This window comes from Suricata suricatta, chromosome 9 (genome assembly GCF_006229205.1).
Source record: "Suricata suricatta isolate VVHF042 chromosome 9, meerkat_22Aug2017_6uvM2_HiC, whole genome shotgun sequence".
Lineage (NCBI taxonomy): Eukaryota > Metazoa > Chordata > Mammalia > Carnivora > Herpestidae > Suricata > Suricata suricatta.
In genome coordinates, this window is record NC_043708.1 from 113,659,452 (window position 1) to 113,681,228 (window position 21,777).

Sequence of the window (21,777 nt, forward strand, 5' to 3'; positions counted from 1 at the left end):
GGTTCCCTTGTCAAATGTTAGTTGATCATATATGTGAGGGCTTATTTTGTGGCTCTCATTTCTGTTCAACTGGTCTATGGAATGGCCAATGCTGTGATTACTATTTTCATGCTAATACCATACTGTTGTGATTACTAGCTTTAAATTCTAGTTTGCAATCTGGAAGTGTGATGCCTCCAGTGTTTTCCTACATTCTCAAGGTTGCTTTGGCTGTTGCAGACCTTTGTCGTTCTATATACATTTTAGGATGATTTTTCCGTATCTGTGAAAAAAGCCATTAAAATTCTAATAAGGATTGCACTGAATCTATAGATGGTTTTGCATAGTATAAACATTTAAACAATATTAATTATTCCAATCCATGAACATGGGATATCTTTCCATTTGTAGGTGTCTTCAATTTCTTTTATCAAAATCTTGTAGTTTTCAGAGGGTTCAAGATGGTAACATAGAAAGACCCTGAACTCACATACTCCCAGGGACACGGCAAATCTACACCTACACATAAAGCAATTCCTTCTGAAGAACTGAGGGTTGACTGAATAGCTTCTGCACAACAAAGGACAGAGGGACCACATAGCAACTGGCAAGAGAGACAGAGACATGGTAAACATGAAAACTCCATCCGTGATGTTACAAACTATAGTGGGGAGGGATAGCACTGGGCGGGGGGGCTTGCATGCATATTTACCTGCCCTGGGACACAGGAAAAAAACTATGGTTTAAGGGGAAACTAGAATAGAAGTAAAATAAGCCTATAGCACTTGCCAAGTGGTAGGGAAACTGCTTGTGAGCTCCACTGTTTATGTTGACCCTCCACCTTGAAACCACAGATTGGAGTAGGGTCCAGGTGCCTGAGCTGGAATGCCACCTCAGTGAGTACCAGACCTCTAGCCCACACCAACCCCAGCCATACACCCCTAAAATGATGCCTATAAGGACTTTAGCAGTCTTCACAAGGAGGCCCCCACACTGATGCCCGCTCAAGCTCCAGCCATCCCACTACCACTGCCCCAGTATGGTGGACACTGGACTCCCTTGAATTGCTCCCACTACAACTCTAGCCATCTCACCAAGGCAGCACAGGTACAAAGCTCCCAGAAACTCCCAGCATGCATCTACTTCAGCTCTAGCCATTCTGCTAAGCTGGCCCTGATGCAGAACTCCCCAGGACCACCAACCATCAGCCACATCAACTCAAGCTGCCCCACTAGGGCACACCCTGCATGAAAGCTCCAGGACAGCAAGGCCTGTGCCCACTTCTGCACAAATTGTCCATTACTATGTGTTGACTAACTTGAAAAAAATATATATATATATGTTTAAAAACAAATAAACAAATAAATAAATAAAGACCACCTAATTCATAGAAACAAACACAAAAAGCCAAACAAAATGAGGAGACATATAAATATGCTCCAAACAAAGGAATAAGAAAAACCTCGTAAAAAAAATTAAATGAAATGGAGATAAACAATCTAGCTGATAAGGAGTTCAAAGTGGTGGTCATGATGATGCTCAGTGGACCTGAGAGAAAAATGGATAGAGGCACCTGGGTGGCTCAGTCATTTAAGCATCTGATTTCCGTTCAGGTAATGATCTCACAGTCCGTGGGTTGGGCCCCACGTTGGGCTCTGTGCTGATAGCTCAGTGCCTGGAGCATGCTTCAAATTCTGTGTCTCCCTCTCTCTCTGCCCCTCCCCTACTTGCGCTCTCTCTCAAAAAATAAACATTAAAATTTTTTTGAAGGGGCGCCTGGGTGGCTCAGTCGGTTAAGTCTCCGACCTCGGCTCAGGTCAGATCTCACGTTCATGGGTTCGAGCCCCGCCTCAGGCTCTGTGCTGACAGCTAGCTCAGAGCCTGGAGCCTGCTTCTGGTTCTGTGTCTCCTTCTCTCTCTGCCTCTCCCTCTCTCATGCTCTGTCTCTCTCTGTATCAAAAATAAATAAAACATTAAAAAATTTAAAAAAATTTTTTTGAAATAAAAATAAAAATGTATTCTTAAGTATCTTATTTGTTTTGGTACTATTTTATAACTCAATTGTTTCCTTAATTTTCATTTTTGGCTTGCACACTGCTACTATATACAGATACAATTAATTTTTTATATTGATTATATATATATATATATATATATATAGAGAGAGAGAGAGAGAGAGAGAGTGAGCGCGCAAGCGCGCAAACTTGCTGAACTGGTTCTAATAGCTTCTTAGCAGTTCCTTAGGATTTTCCATATATAAGATCATGTCCTCTTGTAACAGAGATAGTTTGCCAGCCTCCTTTCCAATCCAGATGTTTTCATTCATTTTCATTCGTTCAATTTGCTTGCCCAGCTACAAGGGCTGGAACTTTTAGTACAATGCTGAATATAAATGGCAAAAGTAGATGGCTTGTTCCTGATCTTAGAGGTAAATCATACAGTCTTTAACCATTAAATATGAAGTTAACTGGAGACGTTTCACAGAGGTCCTTTGCCAAGTTAGGAAATTGCCCTTTATTTCTAGCATATTGATTGTTTTCATCATGGAGGGGTGTTTAATTTTATAAGATGATTTTGCTATCTCTATTGAGATATGTTTATCCTTTATTCTATTGATGAGGTATATTAACTAATTTACACTGCTGCTAAATCTATCTTGCATTCTCGAGATAAATCCCACTTGGTCATGGTGTATAATCCTTTATATATAGTGCTGAATTTAATTGGCTAGTATTTTGTTGAGGATTTCTCCATCTACGTTAATATGAGAATGATTTTTAGTTTTCTTTTCTGCTAATTTCTTTGGTTTGTTACCAGGGTAATAATACCTCACAGACTGAGTTGGGAAGAATTCCCATCTCTTCTATTTTTTGGAAGACTTTGTGAAGAATTTTATTAATCCTCTAAATGCTGGAAAGTTTTCACCTCAAAGTGAAACCACTGTACCTGAGTTTTTCTTTGTTGGAAGTTTTTATATTACTAATTCAATCTCTTTGCCTATTGTAAGTCTATTCAGATGTTCTATTCTTAAAACATTTTCAGTAGTTTGAGTCTTTCTAGGAATATGTCCATTTCATCTAAGTTATCTAATTTGTTGACATACTGTTGTTCATCTTATTTGCTTATAACTCTTCTATTTCTGTAGAGTTGGTGGCAATAGCCCCTCTTTTGTTTTTGATTTTAGTAATTTCAGTCTTCTCTGAAATTCAGTCTTAAAAGAACAACCTTTGGGTTTTGCTGTTTTTCACCGTTATATTTCTATTCTCTATTTCATTTATTTCAGTGATTTTGCTTTGTGATTTCATTCTATTGTAATCAGAAAGTACTTTGTAAGAATTCAATACTTTCACATTTATTGATGATTATTTTTATGGCCTAACAGATAGTCTATCCCAGAAAATGTTTCATATATACTTGGGAAAATATAAAGTCTACTGTTGTTGGAGGGAGTGTCCTCTCTGCCCTTCCCCTGCTCACACTGTCTCTCTCTCTCAAAAATAAACATTACAAAAATTTTTTTAAATTACTTATATCATAGCTTTAATTACTGAAATATTTAACTTAAATCTTTTGCCATTTTTTTTTTACTATAGTAAGTTAAACTTTTCATTTTTATTACTTCAGACTTTAGAAACTTATCCTTTTAATATCTGAAAGACATTCTTCTCACTGGGCTGACAGTGTAAAGCCTGCTTGGGATTCTCTGTCTCCCTCTCTACTTCCCTTCATCTACTCACACTGTCTCTGTCTCTCTCAAAATAAATAAATTTAAAAAGAAAGAATATTTGTAGTGTTAGAAAATACAAATTGATGTGTTTAAGTGTGAAGAATCATGATATTATGTATTCTAGTAAGTTAAAAAAAAACCCAGAAAAGAAACAAAAAAACAAAGAACCATCACATTCATATAAAATAATGATTCTCAATTAGGGATGATTTGCTTCCCTCCAAGGACATTTGCAACGTCTGGATATACTTTTGGGGGGATACTACTAGCATCTGATTGGTGGAGTCCACGATGCTGCTAATAAGCACCTTACAATGCACAAAGTAGACCTCACAACTAAGAATAATCTGGCCTCAAATGTCAACAATATTGAGGTTCAGAAACCTTAATGCAGAGAAAGCAATTCGTGGAGCAAATGGGATAAAATAGCAACAAGATGTGTGTCTAGGTGAGGGTTATAAGAGTGTTGTTTTGATTTTTCTTTTGTTTTAAAGTTTTTATTTAAATTCCAGTTATTTAACATACATTATAGTATTAGTTTCAGGTATACAATATAGTGTCTTAACACTTACAGACTCCACTTGGTGCTCATCACAAGTGTGCACCTATTTAACCCACCCCTGTTTTGATCCTTTTTTTTTTTTAAAGTAGGTTCCATGCTGGGTGTAGAGCCCAGCATGGAGCCCAGGGCAGTGCTTGAACTCACAACCCTGAGATTAAGACCTGAGCTGGGATTAAGAGTCAGATGCTCAACCAACTCAGCCACCCAAACACACCCCACATTTGGATTATTCTTAATCTTGTAACCTTTCTGTAATTTGGAAATTATCTCCAAATAAAAAGTATTTTTAAACTTCTTTTATAATTTTTAAAAATGGTTATTTTGAGGGGGTGAGGGGAAGAGAGAGAGAGAGAGGCAGACACAGAACCTGAAGCAGATTCCAGGCTCTGAGCTGTCAGCACAGAGCCCAACACAGGGCTTGAACTCATGAGCTGTGAGATCACGACCCGAGCCAAAGTCGGATTCTTAACTGACTGAGACACCCAGGCACCCCTAAACTTCTTTTAAAAGTACTATGTTCTGATGATTGTGATACACTGAATCATTATAGAGAAAAGTGGATCTATCTTGGGGTTCTCTCTATTTATAGTCTATTCTATTTCTCTTCTCTATTTCTAGTCTATCTCCTGAAGACTTGGAGAAATGAACATTTCTGGTGAGGTGACTTAATAATTGCCAAAGTCCAAAGAAACAGTTCTTAGGTCTTAACTAGGCCAAGTTTTTTAATATATGCATATTAAATGTGGCAATGTGCAATGACTACAGGGTCAAATTATTTGCCTGATTTTTTTTTTTCAGGAGAACAAATCAGAGTGATGTTGGGCTCTAGGAAACTGGAGCAGTGATTCCCCACAGTGAGTAGTAGCCCTCATGTAATCCAAACTCTTCAGGGCCATCTAGACACAAAACGACATCAAGCCACATGTGATATTATAAGAACAACATCCTACAAATACATTTCCAAAGGTTAACCTGTGAAAAACATGTTAGTGCTTTAAGGCTACAGAATTTTAAAGCCTAACTGACTTTAAAGTACAATTTAAATGTAATCACAGACACATTTGGGAGTCTGTCTGGAATACAGCAGAATACTAATAAACAAATGAGTTAGAAACTTGGATTTTCTCTTCTATTATATCTCTATTTATTAGTAACTTCTCCAAAGGCAAAACATAATATAAATAGGTTCACAGGAGGATATGTATTGAGCTATTTAATAAATGTGTCATAAAATCATTTTTGTAGATAAGCCAAATGTAATAAAAAGACTCTACTTGTGATGCATGATGGCTGGCAGCCTTCGAGTCCCCAGTCCTACCTTTTTCCCTTTGCCCCACATCTGGGCAACCTGATAAGAAAGTCTGCTCGTACCCTACACTTCTGGTGTCCTCAGTCTTGCTCTGGCACTGGCAGAAATTTCAAACCATACAAGCCCCACCTGAGTGTGGGAACCTCCACCCCAATCACTTTCTAACTACAATAAAAACTCAAAGCCCCACTTCCCTCATTTCTCTCTGAACCAAACAAAACCCCTTCTCATGGCTGTGGGGATCCAGGAGCCGTTATGAGTCATAAATTCTAATTTACACCCACTGGTGCCCATGTGTCATTTGTCCCAACTCTCTAATTTCCCAGGGTGGGGTGGGAGAATTGTCCAGTGGCTGGTAGAGAATGCTAGCCACCCAAATAAAACAGTAACTGACTAGTTTTGCTTAATGATTTCTCAGAATCACTTGCCAAGGCACCAGGAAGACTCTAGTCTCTAAGAAGTCTTTCAAGGCAAAGACCAGAAGAATGATAGGATCACACTTACTGATGTCCATGCATAAGTTTGGGTCTGAAATATACCAAAGCAAGTTTCTATAAGAAAGGTTAATAATTCACAAAACAAAGTTTGAAGAGATAAAATTACACCATATAGAGTAGAATACTGAGATTACAATTACAGTTACAATTTTGCTTTTACTATTAGAGAAACAATGAAAATGGAAAGTTTTTTAAAACTACATGTTAAAAACAAAAACACAGACTCCCAGCTCTCACCCAAATGGCACTCCAAGGGCACCCAGTGGAGTCACCAGGACTGTGGGGACCGCCGTGTAAGCCAGGAAGTTTCCAATCTGGCCAACAGCCACTGTCAAGAGAATCACAAGGATACCACTTGCAATTGCAGCTCTCCTTCAGCAATGATCAGAATTTAACTGGGCAAGGCGCTGTTCTGAAAGGGCTATTTCTTTTCCATTACTTGTAAGGAAGCAAATGAGGGGCATTATTTACCTAATTAAGGATCCTGAAGGCAGCAGACAGTGGGCCCCAGAGTGTCACTGACCCAATCAGTTATAAAACTAGTTTCCTCTGTGGAAATTCCCAAACAAAATGACAGTGATTGATAGAGGGTGCAATAGAGTACATTTCCACTTTCTCCTTAACACATCCTTGTTTTACAACTAATCAGGTAGAATTTTGTGTCCCTTCAATGGCCTGGGACTTACTTCAGTATAGACTACTGGGTCACATTGACATGCTGCTGGCATATCAAGGAGAAACACGATGGCCTGCATAGGACTGCACCCAGGGCTATACTGAGACAGAATTTAAAGATGAACTCCACAATGAAAGGAAACAACATCTGTTAGGTAATATCTTGCCTAAAAGACAATGTGTGACAAATAAACCTCATAATATTGTTGAATCTTCTAGTGTAATTTTTCTTTATATATTTAGGGTTCTGAACTCTAATCTTACTAATTTTTATATGACAGCACATAACCTCTGCACATGATAACCTCTTTTATCAGGATGAGTGAAGAAACTCTTCATTGTAAAACTAATTATGTTTGACAAAACAAGAAATTTCACCAAATGCCAACAGCCTGACTAAAGATGAGTAAGCAGAAGCTATTTTAACTTCTTTGGACCTAGGACAATCTGACCTGAACTATATTCAGGGCTTATTTCAGGCAGTAGGACCCTCTACCTCCTCTCTACAGTGACTCCCACCCTGGTCCTCAGTCCAAAGAATGGAGCTAGACTCGTTACAACCTGTGCAGTCCTTCCAGAGGAATGATCTTAAGAAAGCTGTTCACCACACTGGGTACTTACTTGCAATCGTGCCTGCCCACCACACGATGTCTGTTAAATAGGAAGTACCTATGAAAGAGTGAGATGAACAGGTCAGAAAAGTACAAGAGGTTTATGAATACACTTAAAAAAATTTAAATGTTATTTATTTAATTTTTTAAATAGTTTATTAAATTCGTTTCCATATAACACCCAGTACTCTTCCCCACAAGTGCCCTCCCTCCATTACCACCACTTCTCTTCCCCCTCCCCTTCCCCCTTCAACCCTTTCCTTTTCAGTGTTCAATAGTCTCTCAGGTTTTGCATTCCTCTCTCTCCTCCTTCCCCTCCCCATGGTCCTCCATTAGGTTTCTCCTGTTAGACCTATGAGTGCAAATATATGGTATCTGTCCTTCTCTGCCTGACTTATTTCGCTTAGCATGACACCCTCGAGGTCCATCCATTTTGCTACAAATGGCCATATTTCATTCTTTCTCATTGCCATGTAATACTCCATTGTATATATGTACCACATCTTCTTGATCCATTCATCAGGTGATGGACATTTAGGCTCTTTCCATGATTTGGCTATTGTTGACAGTGCTGCTATGAACATTGGGGTACATGTGCCCCTATGTGTCAGCAGTTCTGTATCCCTTGGATATATCCCTAGCAGTGCTATTGCTGGGTCATAGGGGAGTTCTATTGATAGTTTTTTGAGGAACCTCCATACTGTTTTCCAGAGTGGCTGTACCAGTTTACATTTCCACCAACAGTGTAGGAGGGTGCCCATTTCTCCACATCCTCACCAGCAAAACTCAAAATGGCTGAAAGACCTGAATGTGAGACAAGAAACCATCAAAACCCTAGAGAAGAAAGTAGGAAACAGCCTCCTTGACCTCAACTGCAGCAATTTCCTACTCGACATCCCCAAAGGCAAGGGAAATGAAAGCAAAAATGAACTATTGGGACCTCATCATGATAAAAGGTTCTGCACTGCAAAGAAAACAATCAAGAAAACTAATAAGCAACTGACAGAATGGGAAAAGATAGTTGCAAATGACATATCCAATAAAGGGCTAATATCCAAAATCTACAAAATCTACAAGGAACACCTGACAAAATCTACAAACTCCACACCCGAAAAACAAATAACCCAGGGAAGAAATAGGCAAAAGACATAAAGAGACACTTCTCCAAAGACGACATCCAGATGGCCTACAGGCACATGAAACGATGTTCAGCATCACTCATCATCAGGGAAATACAAATCAAAACCACACTGAGATAGAAGCTCATGCCAGTCAGAGTGGCTAAAATGAACAAATCATGAACTATATACATTAAAAAGGAACTTTTACATGAAAATAAATTTGAAAAGAATATCGAATGCCATACTGCTTAATTATCATTTTAAGAATCTTTAAGTTACTCTATAAATAGCAGCATGAGAAACCACTAAAAGTGGCAAATACAGATTTTTTTACAATGAACACAAGCTAACCCAAACAAGTGAAGCCTTTATTGAAAAACATTTTTGGGCTCATCATGCAACTCAGGGACATAAATATTCTTTGGCATGAAGTTTTATGTTGAAGTCCAGACCGCTCATGGATTTACTGTAACCCATTTATTTATATGATAATTTTATAAGCACAGGATTCAATTACTTGGTGCTTAAACAGATTAGTCAATTTTCATAATCTAAAACCTTTCTGATATGGCTCTTTTTTTTTTCAACATTTGGGCAGCAGACCTCTTCTCTCAGTTATTTGACATTTTACATAGTCTTTTATATTCTCTTATGTTACCCTCATATACCCCAAGCACAGTCAGACAGAAACATGAGCAGATGCCCAGGCCTCCCTGTCACATGGGTCCCTCCTTCTTGCCTATAGTAGGAACCTGTAACAAGATGGTCTCCCAATCTTTGAGACACAGATTTGTCCTACTTCAGATATGTCAAAATGCTTGTCTGACAGGTTTCTTCATTTCAGGTTAAAGTACCTAATTCTAGATTTTAGTCATTCTAACAGGTATGAGGTAATATCTTATTGTGGTTTTGATTTGACTGATAATAAGTGATATTGAGCATCTTTCCATGTGTCTGTTGGCCACCCATATGTCATCTTTGGAAAAATGTCTAATCAGATCCTCTGTCCATTTTTTAACCACTTTGGTGGTTTTTTTGTCCTGAGTTGTATTAGTTATGTAAAGCTATAGCTTAATATTTTGGATATTACCCCTTATCAGATATATTACTTATAAATATATTCTCCCATTCAGTAATAAATGATGTTACAATAGGGATATAATGGGACAGATGGTAGCTATACTTACGGTGAACACAGCATAATGTATAAACTTGTCAAATCACTATGTTGAACACATGAAACTAATGTAACATTATGTATTAGCTACACTAAAAAAAAAGTAACTCTGTAGTTACTTTTGTAGAGAAATTACTTTTTAAAAAATAAAGTACCTAATTCTAATTGGATGTTTATATTCTTAGTAATTTAGTATAATGAAAAAGGAAGTCAGCCTGACTCATGAAGGAATAGAACTACAGGTATTACAATATGTACTTGAAAACAATGAAATGGAGCTAATAAATAATAACAGAGTAGGAAGAATGGATGAGTTAGAATATCATCATTTGGCAACATTACAATTAAAACCAATTTAGGCAAGAATCATTAATGGATACTAAAGCGAGTGGATAAAAGTTTGTTGAGGAATAGAAGATTGCCACAGTCTCCCTTAATCACCTCCATCAGTTTTTCATTAATTATGAAGAGAAAAACTTATCTGTACAGTACTCTATAGACCCCAACAGACATCATCTTAATCAAGTGGTCAAAGTTAACGTCATCAGCAATGGGACAAACCAGTATCACATGCCTCCTGAGAAGATGCACTGAGAAGGATATAACATCATATCTGGTATTCCTGCCAAGGTGCATCACTTGAATCTAAATGCAAGGAAACTGTGAAATAGGCTATGAATTTGCTGGCTTGTACTCTAAAAAAGGCAAGCTCCTGGGGCACCTGGGTGGCTCAGTCAGTTAAGAGTCAAGACTTCAGCTCAGGTCATGATCTCACTGTTAGTGAGTTTGAGCCCCACTTTGGGCTCTGTGCTGACAGTTCAGAGCCTGAAGCTTGCTTTGGACTCTGTGTCTCCCTCTCTCTGTCTCTCCCCTGCTCTGTCTCTGTCTCTCAAAAATAAGTAAACATTAAAAAATGTTTTAGGGGCACCTGGGAAGCTCAGTCGGTTAAGTGGCAGACTTCAGCTCAGGTCATGATCTCGCGGTTTGTGGGTTAGAGTCCTGCATCTGGCTCTGTGTTGACAGCTTGGACATGTTGTCATGCTCTATCTCTCTGTCTCTTGAAAATAAACATTAAAAAAATTTTTTTAATGTTGTAAAAGATAAGGTCCTAAACACAAAGAAAGCCTAAAGAACGGTTGCATATAAAAGAAAACTAAGACATGGTAACTCAACACATAAAATGCTAAATGGGAAGAAAAAAAAAAAGACTGCTATAAAAGACAGTATTAGGGTAGGGGCATCTGGGTGGCTCAGTCAGTTGAGTGTCTGACTTTGGCTCAGGTCATGATCTCATGGTTCGTGGGTTCGAGCCCTGCGTCAGGCACTGTGCTGACCACTAGCTCAGAGCCTGGAGCCTGCTTCAGATTCTGTGTCTCTTTCTCTCTCTGGCCCTCCCCAGTTCATGCTCTAACTCTGTCTCTCAAAAATAAATAAATGTAAAAAGAAAAAAAAAGGACACTATTAGGGCAATTGGCAAAATCTAAACATGAACTGTTGTCAAGACTTATAAAACCCTTTCTCTTTCTACATAAGAATATGACTCGAACGTTCTGGCTCTAGAAAGCTGACAGCCATGTGGCCAGAGGATAGCACTTAGAAATGACCTCTGATGGACAAATGGCACCTGATTGGAGGTCTGTTAACACCTAGTGGAGATCCTATTCTTTGGGCTCCCCTGAGTGCAATGCCTCTGGGAATAAGCCAAGCATGTCTCCTATGGGGCTTAGGACCTTGACTCTGTGACTTTACCCTAAGCGGCACAGGGCTCATAAGGCAAGGCTGCTGTGGCGTTACCTATTGCAGTTCTGCCTTCAGGCCCCTGAGCCATGCTTTACCTCTGCTGCCAACTTCCAGCAGGAGAGGGAACAGCACTAGCTATGGCTCTCCTGTCTTGTGTCCCTGAGAGTGTCTGAGGCAAATGTGGACCGTGTTGTCCTATCAGTAGCAAGGTAGAGCTGAACCTGAGAAAGCCCCTTACAGTAAGCACTGTAGAATAGTTACCAGCTATTCGTACAGAATCCATTTTGAATTTCCTGAATGTGCTATTCACACTGTGTCTACTTAAAAGAATGCCCTGGGGCACCTGGGTGGCTCAGTTGGTTAAGCATCTGACTTCAGGTTAAGCCATGATCTCATAGCCTTTGAGTTCAAGACATGCATCAAACTCTTGCTGACAGCTTGGAGCCTGAAGCATGCTTCAGATTCTGTGTCTCCCTCTCTCTATGCCCCTCCCCCACTCACACTCTAGCTCTCTCTCTCTCCATCAAAACAAAACAAAAAAAGTCCCAGTATCCCAAAAATGAATGCTATATTAAAAAAATTTTTTTTTGTTTTTATTTTAAGTAAGCTCCATGCCCAATGTGAAGATTGACTCATGACAATCACATGCTCTTAGTCACATGCTGGCTAAGCCAGCCAGGCACATCACTGAATGTTGAATTTTAAGAATCAAAGTTCATTAAGTCCACTTCCAGAATTCTGGCATGAGGAATCCTGTGGACCAGTTTCCCACTGAAACAACACTACCTGCCAAATAAGGTTAAAAATTTTTTTAATATATATAGTTTATTGTCAAGTTGGTTTCCATATAACATCCAGGGCCTGCCCAACAAATGCTCTCCTGCATGACCATCATCACCCTTCCCCTTCAGCCTTCAGTTTGTTTTCAGTATTCAAGAGTCTCTCATGAGTACCTCCCTCTCCCTCTTGTTCACCCTTCCCCTCCCCATGGTCCTCTGTTAAGTTTCTCCTATTAGACTGATGAGTGAAAACATACGATATCTGTCCTTCACCACGATTTATTTCGCTTAGCATGAGTCCCTCCAAGTCCATCCACTTTGCTACGAAAGGCCATATTCCATTATTTCTCATTGTCATGTAGTATTCCACTGTACATACAAACCACATCTTCTTGATCCATTAATCAGTTGATGGACATTTAGGCTCTTTCCATGGTTTGGCTATTGTTGAAAGTGCCACTATGAACATTAGGGTACATATGCCCCTATGCATCAGCACTCCTGGATCCCTTGGGAAAATTTCTAGCAGTGCTATTGCTGGGTCATAGGGGAGTTCTATTGATAGTTTTTTGAGGGACCTCCATACTGTTTTCCAGAGAAGCTGTACCAGTTTAAATACTCACTAACAGTGTAGGAAGAGGCCCGTTTCTACACATCCTCGCCAGCATCTATAATCTCTTGATTTGTTCATTTTAGCTATTTTTACAGGCATGAGGTGGTATCTCAGTGTGGTTTTGATTTGTATTTCCCTGATGATGAGTGATGCTGAGCATCGTTTCATGTGTTTGTGGCCATCTGGACGTCCTCTTTGGAGAAGTGTTTATTCATGTCTTCTGCTCATTTCTTCACTGAATTATTTGTTTTTCGGGTTTGGAGTTTGGAGAGTTCCTTGTAGAACATGGATAATATGTCATTTGCAACTTTCTTTTCCTATTCTGTCAGATGCCTATTAGTTTCTTCGGTTGTTTCTGTTGTAGTGCAGAAGATTTTTATCTTGATGAGGTCCCAATAGTCTATTTTGGTTCTTGATTCCCTTGCCTTTGGGGATGTGTCAAGAGGGAATTGCTGTGATTGAGTCAAGGAGGCTGTTTTTCCTCTAGGGTTTTGATGGTTTTCTGTCTCACATTAAGGTCCTTTATCCATTTGAGTTTATTTTTGTATATGGTATAAGAGAGTGGATGAGTTTCATTCTTCTGCATGTCTCTTTCCCGTTCTCCCAGCATGACCTGCTAAAGAGGCTGTCTTTTTTCCATTGGATATTCTTTGCTGCTTTGTTAAAGATTAATTGGCCATACATTTGTGGGTCCTGTTCTGGGTTCTCTATTCTACTCCATTGGTCTATGTGTCTGTGTTGGTGCCAATACCATACTGTCTTGATGATGACAGCTTTGTAGTAGAGGCTGACGTCTGGGATTGTGATGCCTCCCCTGTTGGTTTTCTTCTTCAATATTACTTTGGCTATTCGGGGTCTTTGTGGTTCCATACGAATTTTAGGTAGTTTGTTCTAGCTTTGAGAAGAATGCTGGTGCAATTTTGATTGGGATTGCATTGAATGTGTAGATTGCTTTGGGCAATAATGAAATTTTGACAATGTTTATTCTTCTGATCCATGATCATGGAGTGTTTTTCCATTTTTTTGTCTTCTTCAATTTCGTTCATACGTTTTCTATAGTTTTCATCATATAGATCTTTTACATCTTTGGTTAGGCTTATTCCTAGGTATTTTATGCTTTTTCCTGCAGTTGTGAATGGGATCAGTTTCTTGATATCTCTTTCTGTTGTTTCATTATTGGTGTATAAATATGCAACCGATTTCTGTACGTTGATTTTGTACCCTGCCAGATTATTGAATTCATGGCTCAATTCTAGTAGTCTTCTGGTGGAGTCGGTCGGTTTTCCATGTAGAGTATCATGTCATCTGTGAAAAGTGAAAGTTTGGCTTCATCTTTGCCAATTGTGATGCCTTTTATTTCCTTTTGTTGTCTGATTGCTGATGCTAGGACTTCCAGCAGTATGATAAACAACAGTGGTGAGAGTGGACATCCCTGTCGTGTTCCTGATCTCAGTAGGAAAGTTCTCAGTTATTCCTCATTGAGGATGACATTAGCGGGGGCCTTTACAGAAATTGCTTTTATAATGTTTAAGTAAGTTCCTTCTATACCAACTTTATGAGGGTTTTTATTAAGAAAGGTTGCTGTATTTTGTCAAATGCTTTTTCTGCATCTATTGACAAGATCATATGGTTCTTATCTTTTGTTAACGAGATACATCACATTGATGGATTTCCGATTTTGAACCAGCCTGTAACCCAGGAATGAGTCCCACTTGATCATAGTGGGTACTTCTTTTTATATGCTGTTGAATTCGATTTGCCAGTGTCTTGTTGAGTATTTTTGCATCTGTATTCATTAAGGATATTGGTCTGTAGTTCTCTTTTTCTGCTGGATATCTGTCTGGTTTGGATATCAAGGTGATGCTGGCTTCATAGAATGAGCTTGGAAATTTTCCTTCTATTTCTATTTTTTGGAATAGCTTGAGAAGAATGGGTATTAACTCCACTTTAAATGTCTGGTAGAATTCCCCTGGGAAGCCATCTGGCCCTGGGCTCTTATTCATTGGGAGATTTTTGATAACCGATTTGATTTCTTCACTGGTTATGGGTCTGTTCATATTTTCTATTTCTTTCCATTTGAATTTTGGTAGTACATGTGTGCTTAGGAATTTATCCATTTCTTCTAGATTGTCCAGTTTGTTGGCATATAAATTTTCATAGTAATATCTGATAATTGCTTGTATTTCTGAGGGATTGGTTGTAAAATCCATTTTTATTCATGATTTTGTCTATTTTGGTGTTCAATCTTTTTTTTCCTGAGGAGCCTGGCTAGAGGTTTATCAATTTTGCTCATCTTTTCAAAAAACCAACTCTTGGTTTCATTGATCTGTTCAATGTTTTTTTGGATTCTATATTGTTTATTTCTGCCCTGATCTTTATTATTTCTTTTCTTCTCCTGGGTTTGGGGTGCTCTTGCTGCTCCCCTTCTAGTTCCTAGGTGCTCTGTTAGATTTTGAATTTGCACTTTTTCTAGTTTGTTGAAATAAGCCTGGATGCAATATTCTTTCCTCTTAGGACTGCCTTTGCTGCGTCCCAGAGAGTTTGGATTATTGTATTTTCATTTTCATTTGTTTTCATATATTTTTTAATTTCTTCTCTAATTGCCTGATTGGCCCAATCATTCTTCAGTAGGGTGGTTTTTAACGTCTACCCTTTTTGAGGTTTTCAAGACTTTTTCCTGTGGTTGATTTCAAGTTTCATAGCATTGTGATCTGAAAGTGTGCATGGTAGAATCTCAATTTGCTTATATTTATGGAGGGCTGCTTTATGACCTAGTATGTGATCTATCTTGGAGAATGTGCTATGTGCACTCGAGAAGAAGGTGAATTTGTTAGCTTCAGGGTGCAGACTTCTAAATATATCTATCAATTCCATCTGTTCCAATGTGTCGTTCAGGTCCATTGTTTCTTTAGTGATTTTCTGTCTGGTTGATCTTTTCACTGTTGTCAGTGGAGTATTAAAATCCCCTGCAATTAGCACATTCTTCTTAATAAGATTGTTTCTGTTTGTGATTGTTTTATGTATTTGGGTGCTCCTGAATTTAGTGCATAGATGTTTAGAATTGTTAGCTCTTCCAGATGGAAGAGCTTTTTTTTTTCTTCGTCTTTTGTTACTGCCTTTACTTTAAAGTCCAGAGTATCCGATAGAAGTATGGCTACTCTGGCTTTCTTTTGACTACCAGTCGCATGATAGATATTTCTCCATCCCCTTACATTCAATCTGAAGGTGTCTTCAGGTCTAAAATGAGTCTCTTGTCTACAGCAAATAGATGGATTTTGTTTATCCATTCTGCTACCCTGTGTTGTTTGATTGGAGCATTCAGTCCATTTACATTCAGTGTTTTTATTGAAAAATGTGGGTTTGGACTCATTGTGTTCTCTGTAGAGTTCATGTTTGTAGTGGTGTCTCTGGTACCTTGTATTCCTTGCCACATTTCCCTCATAGAGTTTCTCTTAGGATTTCTTCTAGGGATGGTTTAGTGGTGATGAATTCTTTCAAGTTTTGTGTATTTGGGAACACCTTTATCTCTCCTATTTTGAATGACAAGCTTGCTGGATAAAGGATTCTTGGTTGCATATTTTTTCTGTTCATCACATTGAAGATTTCCTGCCATTCCTTTCTGGCCTGCCAAGTTTCATTAGATAGGTGTGTAACCACTCTGATAGGTTTCCCTTTTTATGTTAGGGCCCTTTTATCCCTAGCTGCTTTCAGAATTCTCTCTTTATCTTTATATTTTCCCAGTTTCACTATGACATGTTGTGCCGAAGGTCGATTCAAGTTATGTCTAAAGGGGGTTCTCAGTGCCTCTTGGATTTCAATGTCTATTTCTTTCCCCAAACTCGGGAAGTTCTCGGCTATTATTTGATCAAACACCCCTTCAGGACCTTTTTCTCTTTCTTCTTCTTCAGGAATTCCTATGATATGGATATTGTTCTGTTTGATTGTATCACTCAGGTCTCAAATTCTCCTTTCGTGCTCTTGGATCAATTTCTCTTTTTCTCGGCTTCCTCTTTTGCTGTAACTGTGTCTTCTAATTCACTTTCTAGTTCTCTTCTCTGCCTCTTCAATCCGTGTAGTGGCCATCTCCATTTTATTATACACCTCATTTACAGCCTTTTTTTTTTTAACTCGTCACAGCTTTTTTGAAGGTCCCTTGTCTTTGTATCAATAGCTTCTCTGATACTTTTTTCAAGGCCAGCAATTAAGTTTATGACAAATGTTCTAAATTCTTGTTATGTTGCTTATATCTTTTTTGAGCAGTTCTGTGGCTGTGAGTTCTTTCTGGAATTTCTTTAGAGGAGAGTTCTTTCATTTTGTCATCTTGGCTAGATTTCTGTCTCTTATCAGTTTTATAAGCTTGTTATGCATTTGCACCTGTGAGTATTGCTATATTAAAGGAGACTCACTGACTGTTCAGGGCCTGTCGTTTCAGGAAGTGTTCTTTTAATAGTGTCTCTCGGTTTATTTTGTTGTGCCTTTGATTATGTTATTTCTCTACTCAAAGATATTTGGGACTCTCCACCATTTGTACTTTGGCTTGTTTCTTGAGGTAGCCCTGAAAAGGAAAACAGACAGGCAAACAGAGGGAACAAAAGTATGCAACTGCGCAGACAAATCAAACACACAAGCAAACCAAAAGAGGAAAGAAAGAAAGAGAAGACAAGGAAGAAAAAAGAAAAGGAAAAGAAAAAGAAATAAAACGGGGGCGGGGGCAGAAACAAAAGACAATGGACAGTCTAAAAGTGTATAACCAGCCGAGGGGAGAGATAAGAATGAGATAAGGGAAAATATATCTGGATGGCAAGAAAAGAGAAGGCAGCTCTTCCATAGGGATAGGCGTGGTTTGGTGCAGTTAGGTTGCGGAGCTGCTCTCCGAGGCCCCTCCTTGGTGGTTGTGGGGAGAAGAATGGCGGCGCCCTATGCTCTGTTCAAACCAAGTGTTGCAAGACTCTCTTTTGAGTCTGATCTCCCTGTGCCATGGGCGAGCCAAGTTGTATTTTCCAAGCCTTGCCTCGTTTCCAAATCCTAGTCCATGCACTTTAATGCTACCACTGGAGATGAGATGTACTCCCATTGGCAGCTGGGATCGCATACGGGGAGGGGATTGTTTCTCCTGGCGCCGCTGCCACCCAAGATAAGATGTACTCCTGCTGACTGCCAGCTTCCTAGCCGGGATGGCATAGGGGGTGGGGGTTGTTTCTCCTGGCACTCCCTGGAATTGGCACTGCTGCTGCCGAGCCCAAGGTAGAATTCGCCAGCTAGATGGGACGAATTTCTCTCCCTGCTCCCAGTGGTTATACATGGGTTATACATGGGTAACAATATCTCTTTCCGTCCTGGGTTTAGTTTTTTTTTTTTTTTTTAATCTCTCCTCTAGAGACAGTTCTATGAGCGTTTTCAATCTCTCTTTCTCTTCCCCTTGTCTCTCCAGGGCTCCGTGTGTTCTCCCTGTATTGGGCTGGGGCTCCCACCCCTCCACACCTCCAGGGCCTGGCCCATTTTTTTTGTTTTCTTTTTAATTTCCCCAGATCTCACTCACTCACTCAGGCATCTTTGAGGTTGTCTTCTGTCTGGAGTCTGTGTGTTTTCCTCCCACTCTTGCAGATACCAGTATTGTTGCTTCAGTCCTTCTCAATCTGATAGATGTGGGCAGGCAAAGATAACAGAGCTCTCTACTTCTCCGCCATCTTCCAAATAAAGTTAAAAAAAAATGTTTTTCAAGTCTCTGTGAAATTGTCCTAAAAGCATACAGCAAATGAAGAAATGTGTACTCAAGAAAATCTACTAAATTTCAGTGAGAACAGCGTAAACCCTTAGCACATGACCTAAGACCTCTTTGTTCTCTCCCCCACTGCAATTCATCTTCTCAGAGGCTCCACTCTGGGCTGGTAACCAAGAAAATGAAGTCCCCTTTCCCTTCAGCTCTTCTTCACCAGGAAGAGCCATCCTTCAGCATTTCTTATTCCCTCCAAGTTGAAGAGGATAAATATCTGTTTGGTGTATCCAAGAGTCTGGGGATTTCTTTCTCCAACCGAGCTTCTACCCAGAGGCTCTATCTCAGGTACAACGGGCCCTGATTGGGACATCCTATTCCAAGCCTGAAGGTGGGGTGCAGGTCTCATGCTTGGAAAGGGAAGCAGAGATCAGAGGCTACCAACTACTCCCAAGAACTAATCTCAACAAATATACCTGCCTGAGACTAACTGGACAATACTTGAAGCAATTCACACACCAGAACATTGTTAAAGCAAGAGGCTAATCATCCAGCAATTAGTAGAGCCTAGCAGCTAGATGTGATACCCAATGAGGCAGACAAGAGAAAAATCAGGGAAAGAAACAGTTAAAGATAGCCCAGCTAGTCATCTCAGGTAAAGGTGCACATACCCAAGACTGTACCCTCTGAGGTGTGTGTCATTACAGATTCATGCTGCAGGGGAAATAGACTATACCAAAATACTCCACTAAACAATTTAGGTCACAAAAAAATAAACAAGCAAACAATCCACTGAGAGAGGGAGGGCAACAAAATTCCAGAATTGCTATCATATATTACCTAAAACGACCAGATATCAACAAAATTCATGACACAACAACAATGAAACAAACAACCCAATCCAAAAATGGCCAAAAGACTTGAATAGACATTTCTCCAAAAAGATACAAAAATGGCTAATTAGCACAGGAAAAGATGCTCAACATCATTAATCATTAGAGAAACACAAATCAAAACCATTATCACTTTATACCCATTAAAGGTACTATTATTAAAAAAAAAGTATTGGTAAGAATGTGGATAAACTGGAAACCATGTGCACTGCTGATGAAAATGGAAAATGGTGTAGCCACAGTAGAAAAGTGAATGACAGTTCCTCAAAGAGTTACATATAGGAGCACCATATGATCCAGCAATTCCACTTCTGGGTATATATCCAAAAGAACAGGCACTTAAACATATATTTATTTGTACACCATGTTCATACCAGGGTTATTTCAATAGATGAAAGGTGGGACCAAGTATTCTAGAGCAGATAAGGGAACAAATGGACAGACAAAATACAATGGACATGGTCCATTTTGTTATATACGAAAAAGCAGTAAAGAGTACAAGACTGTTATTCAGCCTTAAAGAGGAATGAAATTCTGATACATGCTACAACACAGGTGAACCTGGGAGACAATATGCTAAGTGGAATAGCCAGTCAAAAAATGACAAATATTTTATAAGTGCACTTAGCATAAGGTAGTCACCTTCATAAAGATAGAATGTAACAGGGGCTGGGAGTGAGAATGAGTTACTGTTAAATGGATACAGTGTTTCAGAAAGAGATTATGTTAAAGTTCTAGAGATGGATAGTGGTGATGTTTAACACAACACGAATGTACTTAACATAACCAAACTGTACACTTAAGAATGGTTAAAATAGTAAATTTTAGATCAGGCATATTTTATCACAATAAAAAAATTACTAGAGCAACAGAGGCTTGAAAATGTTAAGTCCCATGGCTCCTTATCATCTTGAGATATAAACTAAGTCAAGAGCTTCCAGCATTATGAATCATAAACCAGAACGCCCATGGCAGGAGTACCTGGAGCCTCTACAATACCTGCAGTCCATCCTACAATGACACTACTGCCATCTAGCGGTCCTTGAGCCCTAGACCATTGGGGTCTCCTGTAACCTAGGTGCTATTTGACTTCAGGAGGGGATGCTGGGTGAGGCCCCATCTCTGACCACTCTCCAGGCAGTGCTTCTTCATGTGAAAACTGTATTTCAAACTGTCCTTTTTCTTTTTGGTGTTCAAATGTATTAAGAAGATGGGTATAGGGACCATTCTACAGAGATTCTGTGTCTTTTTGTTCCTGATACTTTGTCTTCATCTTTTTCTTTATAGGTCTCTCAGGGGTTAAGTAGTCAGGAAGAAGAAGGGCAAAGTTTTCCTGCTTATTCTGCATGCTGGAAATGAGGAACATTTTATGTTCATGAATAATTTATTGTTTATTTATATTATAATTATAGATAAAATATTCTTGTTCCGTTTGTTACAAATGAAGCAGAAGCAAAGAACGCAAGGTAAACTTTAAGTGCCTGAATGATGTTGGTTTCTATTGTATTAGGTGTAAAAGTTCAAAGAAAAAAATGTGGGGTATGGCATAATCATGTAATAATAAAAATAACATACCCCCCAAATATAAGACATGCAGAAAATCCAGGAGACTGTGACCTATATAACATACACTATATAAACAGGGAAAATGCAGGCAACAAAAACTGCCTGTAAAAGGGCCTAATTTCAGACTTCAAAAAAATCTCAAACCATTCATTAAACATACGTTTGCGCTCATAGGTCTATCAGGAGAAACCTAAGACAGGACCATAGGGAGGGGAAGGGGGAAAGATAGTTGGGGAGAGAGAGGGACACAAACCATAAGAGACTATTGAATACTGAAAATGAATCAAGGGCTGAAGGGGGAGGGAGAGAGGGGAAGAGGGTGATGGTCATGGAGGGGGGAGGCACTTGTGGGGAGAAGCACTGAGTGTTATATGGAAACCAATTTGCCACATATGAGTCAAATCACATGAACAAAATGTTCAAGTTACTAACTGGAATTAAAATTAAAACTTAAAAAAATACATTCAAATAAGTAAAGAAACCATGCTTAAAGGAGTAAAGAAAGTATGTATAAGTGAAACTTCTCATCAAATAGAGAATATCAATAAAGAGATAGAAATGACAAAAAAGAAAACCCCCAACTGAAATTCTAGATTTTAAAAGTACAATGACTGGAATGAAAAAAGAAAGCAATAGCAAATTTTAATATTCTTGGCAAAAGAAAGATTTAGTGAATTTGTACATAGATTGATAAAGACTGTACATTCTGAAATGGGGGTAAGCATAAAGAAAAATTAACAGAACCTTAGAGAAATGTGATACAACATTAAGTACATGAACACAGGCATAATGTTCCTAGCAGAAGGAGATTAGAG

General features: G+C 39.0%; 1 protein-coding gene across 4 annotated transcripts in view; it reads right to left on the bottom strand.

The window, feature by feature from the left end:
• Positions 1–21,777, bottom strand: part of NIPA1 (NIPA magnesium transporter 1) — a 68,387-nt gene that overhangs the window by 15,644 nt on the left and 30,966 nt on the right. For 2 of the 4 annotated variants that reach the window (XM_029951726.1, XM_029951727.1), the window contains 3 exons: positions 18,334–18,477; positions 7,371–7,418; positions 6,312–6,402 (listed from right to left, as the gene is read on the bottom strand). In XM_029951726.1, the coding sequence (XP_029807586.1) occupies positions 6,312–6,402; position 7,371 (92 nt within the window). In that variant the 5' untranslated portion in view covers positions 7,372–7,418; positions 18,334–18,477. Of the gene's footprint in view, positions 1–6,311; positions 6,403–7,370; positions 7,419–18,329; positions 18,478–21,777 lie in introns of those variants that run through there. The other 2 variants (XM_029951728.1, XM_029951725.1) reach the window with 2 other exon arrangements.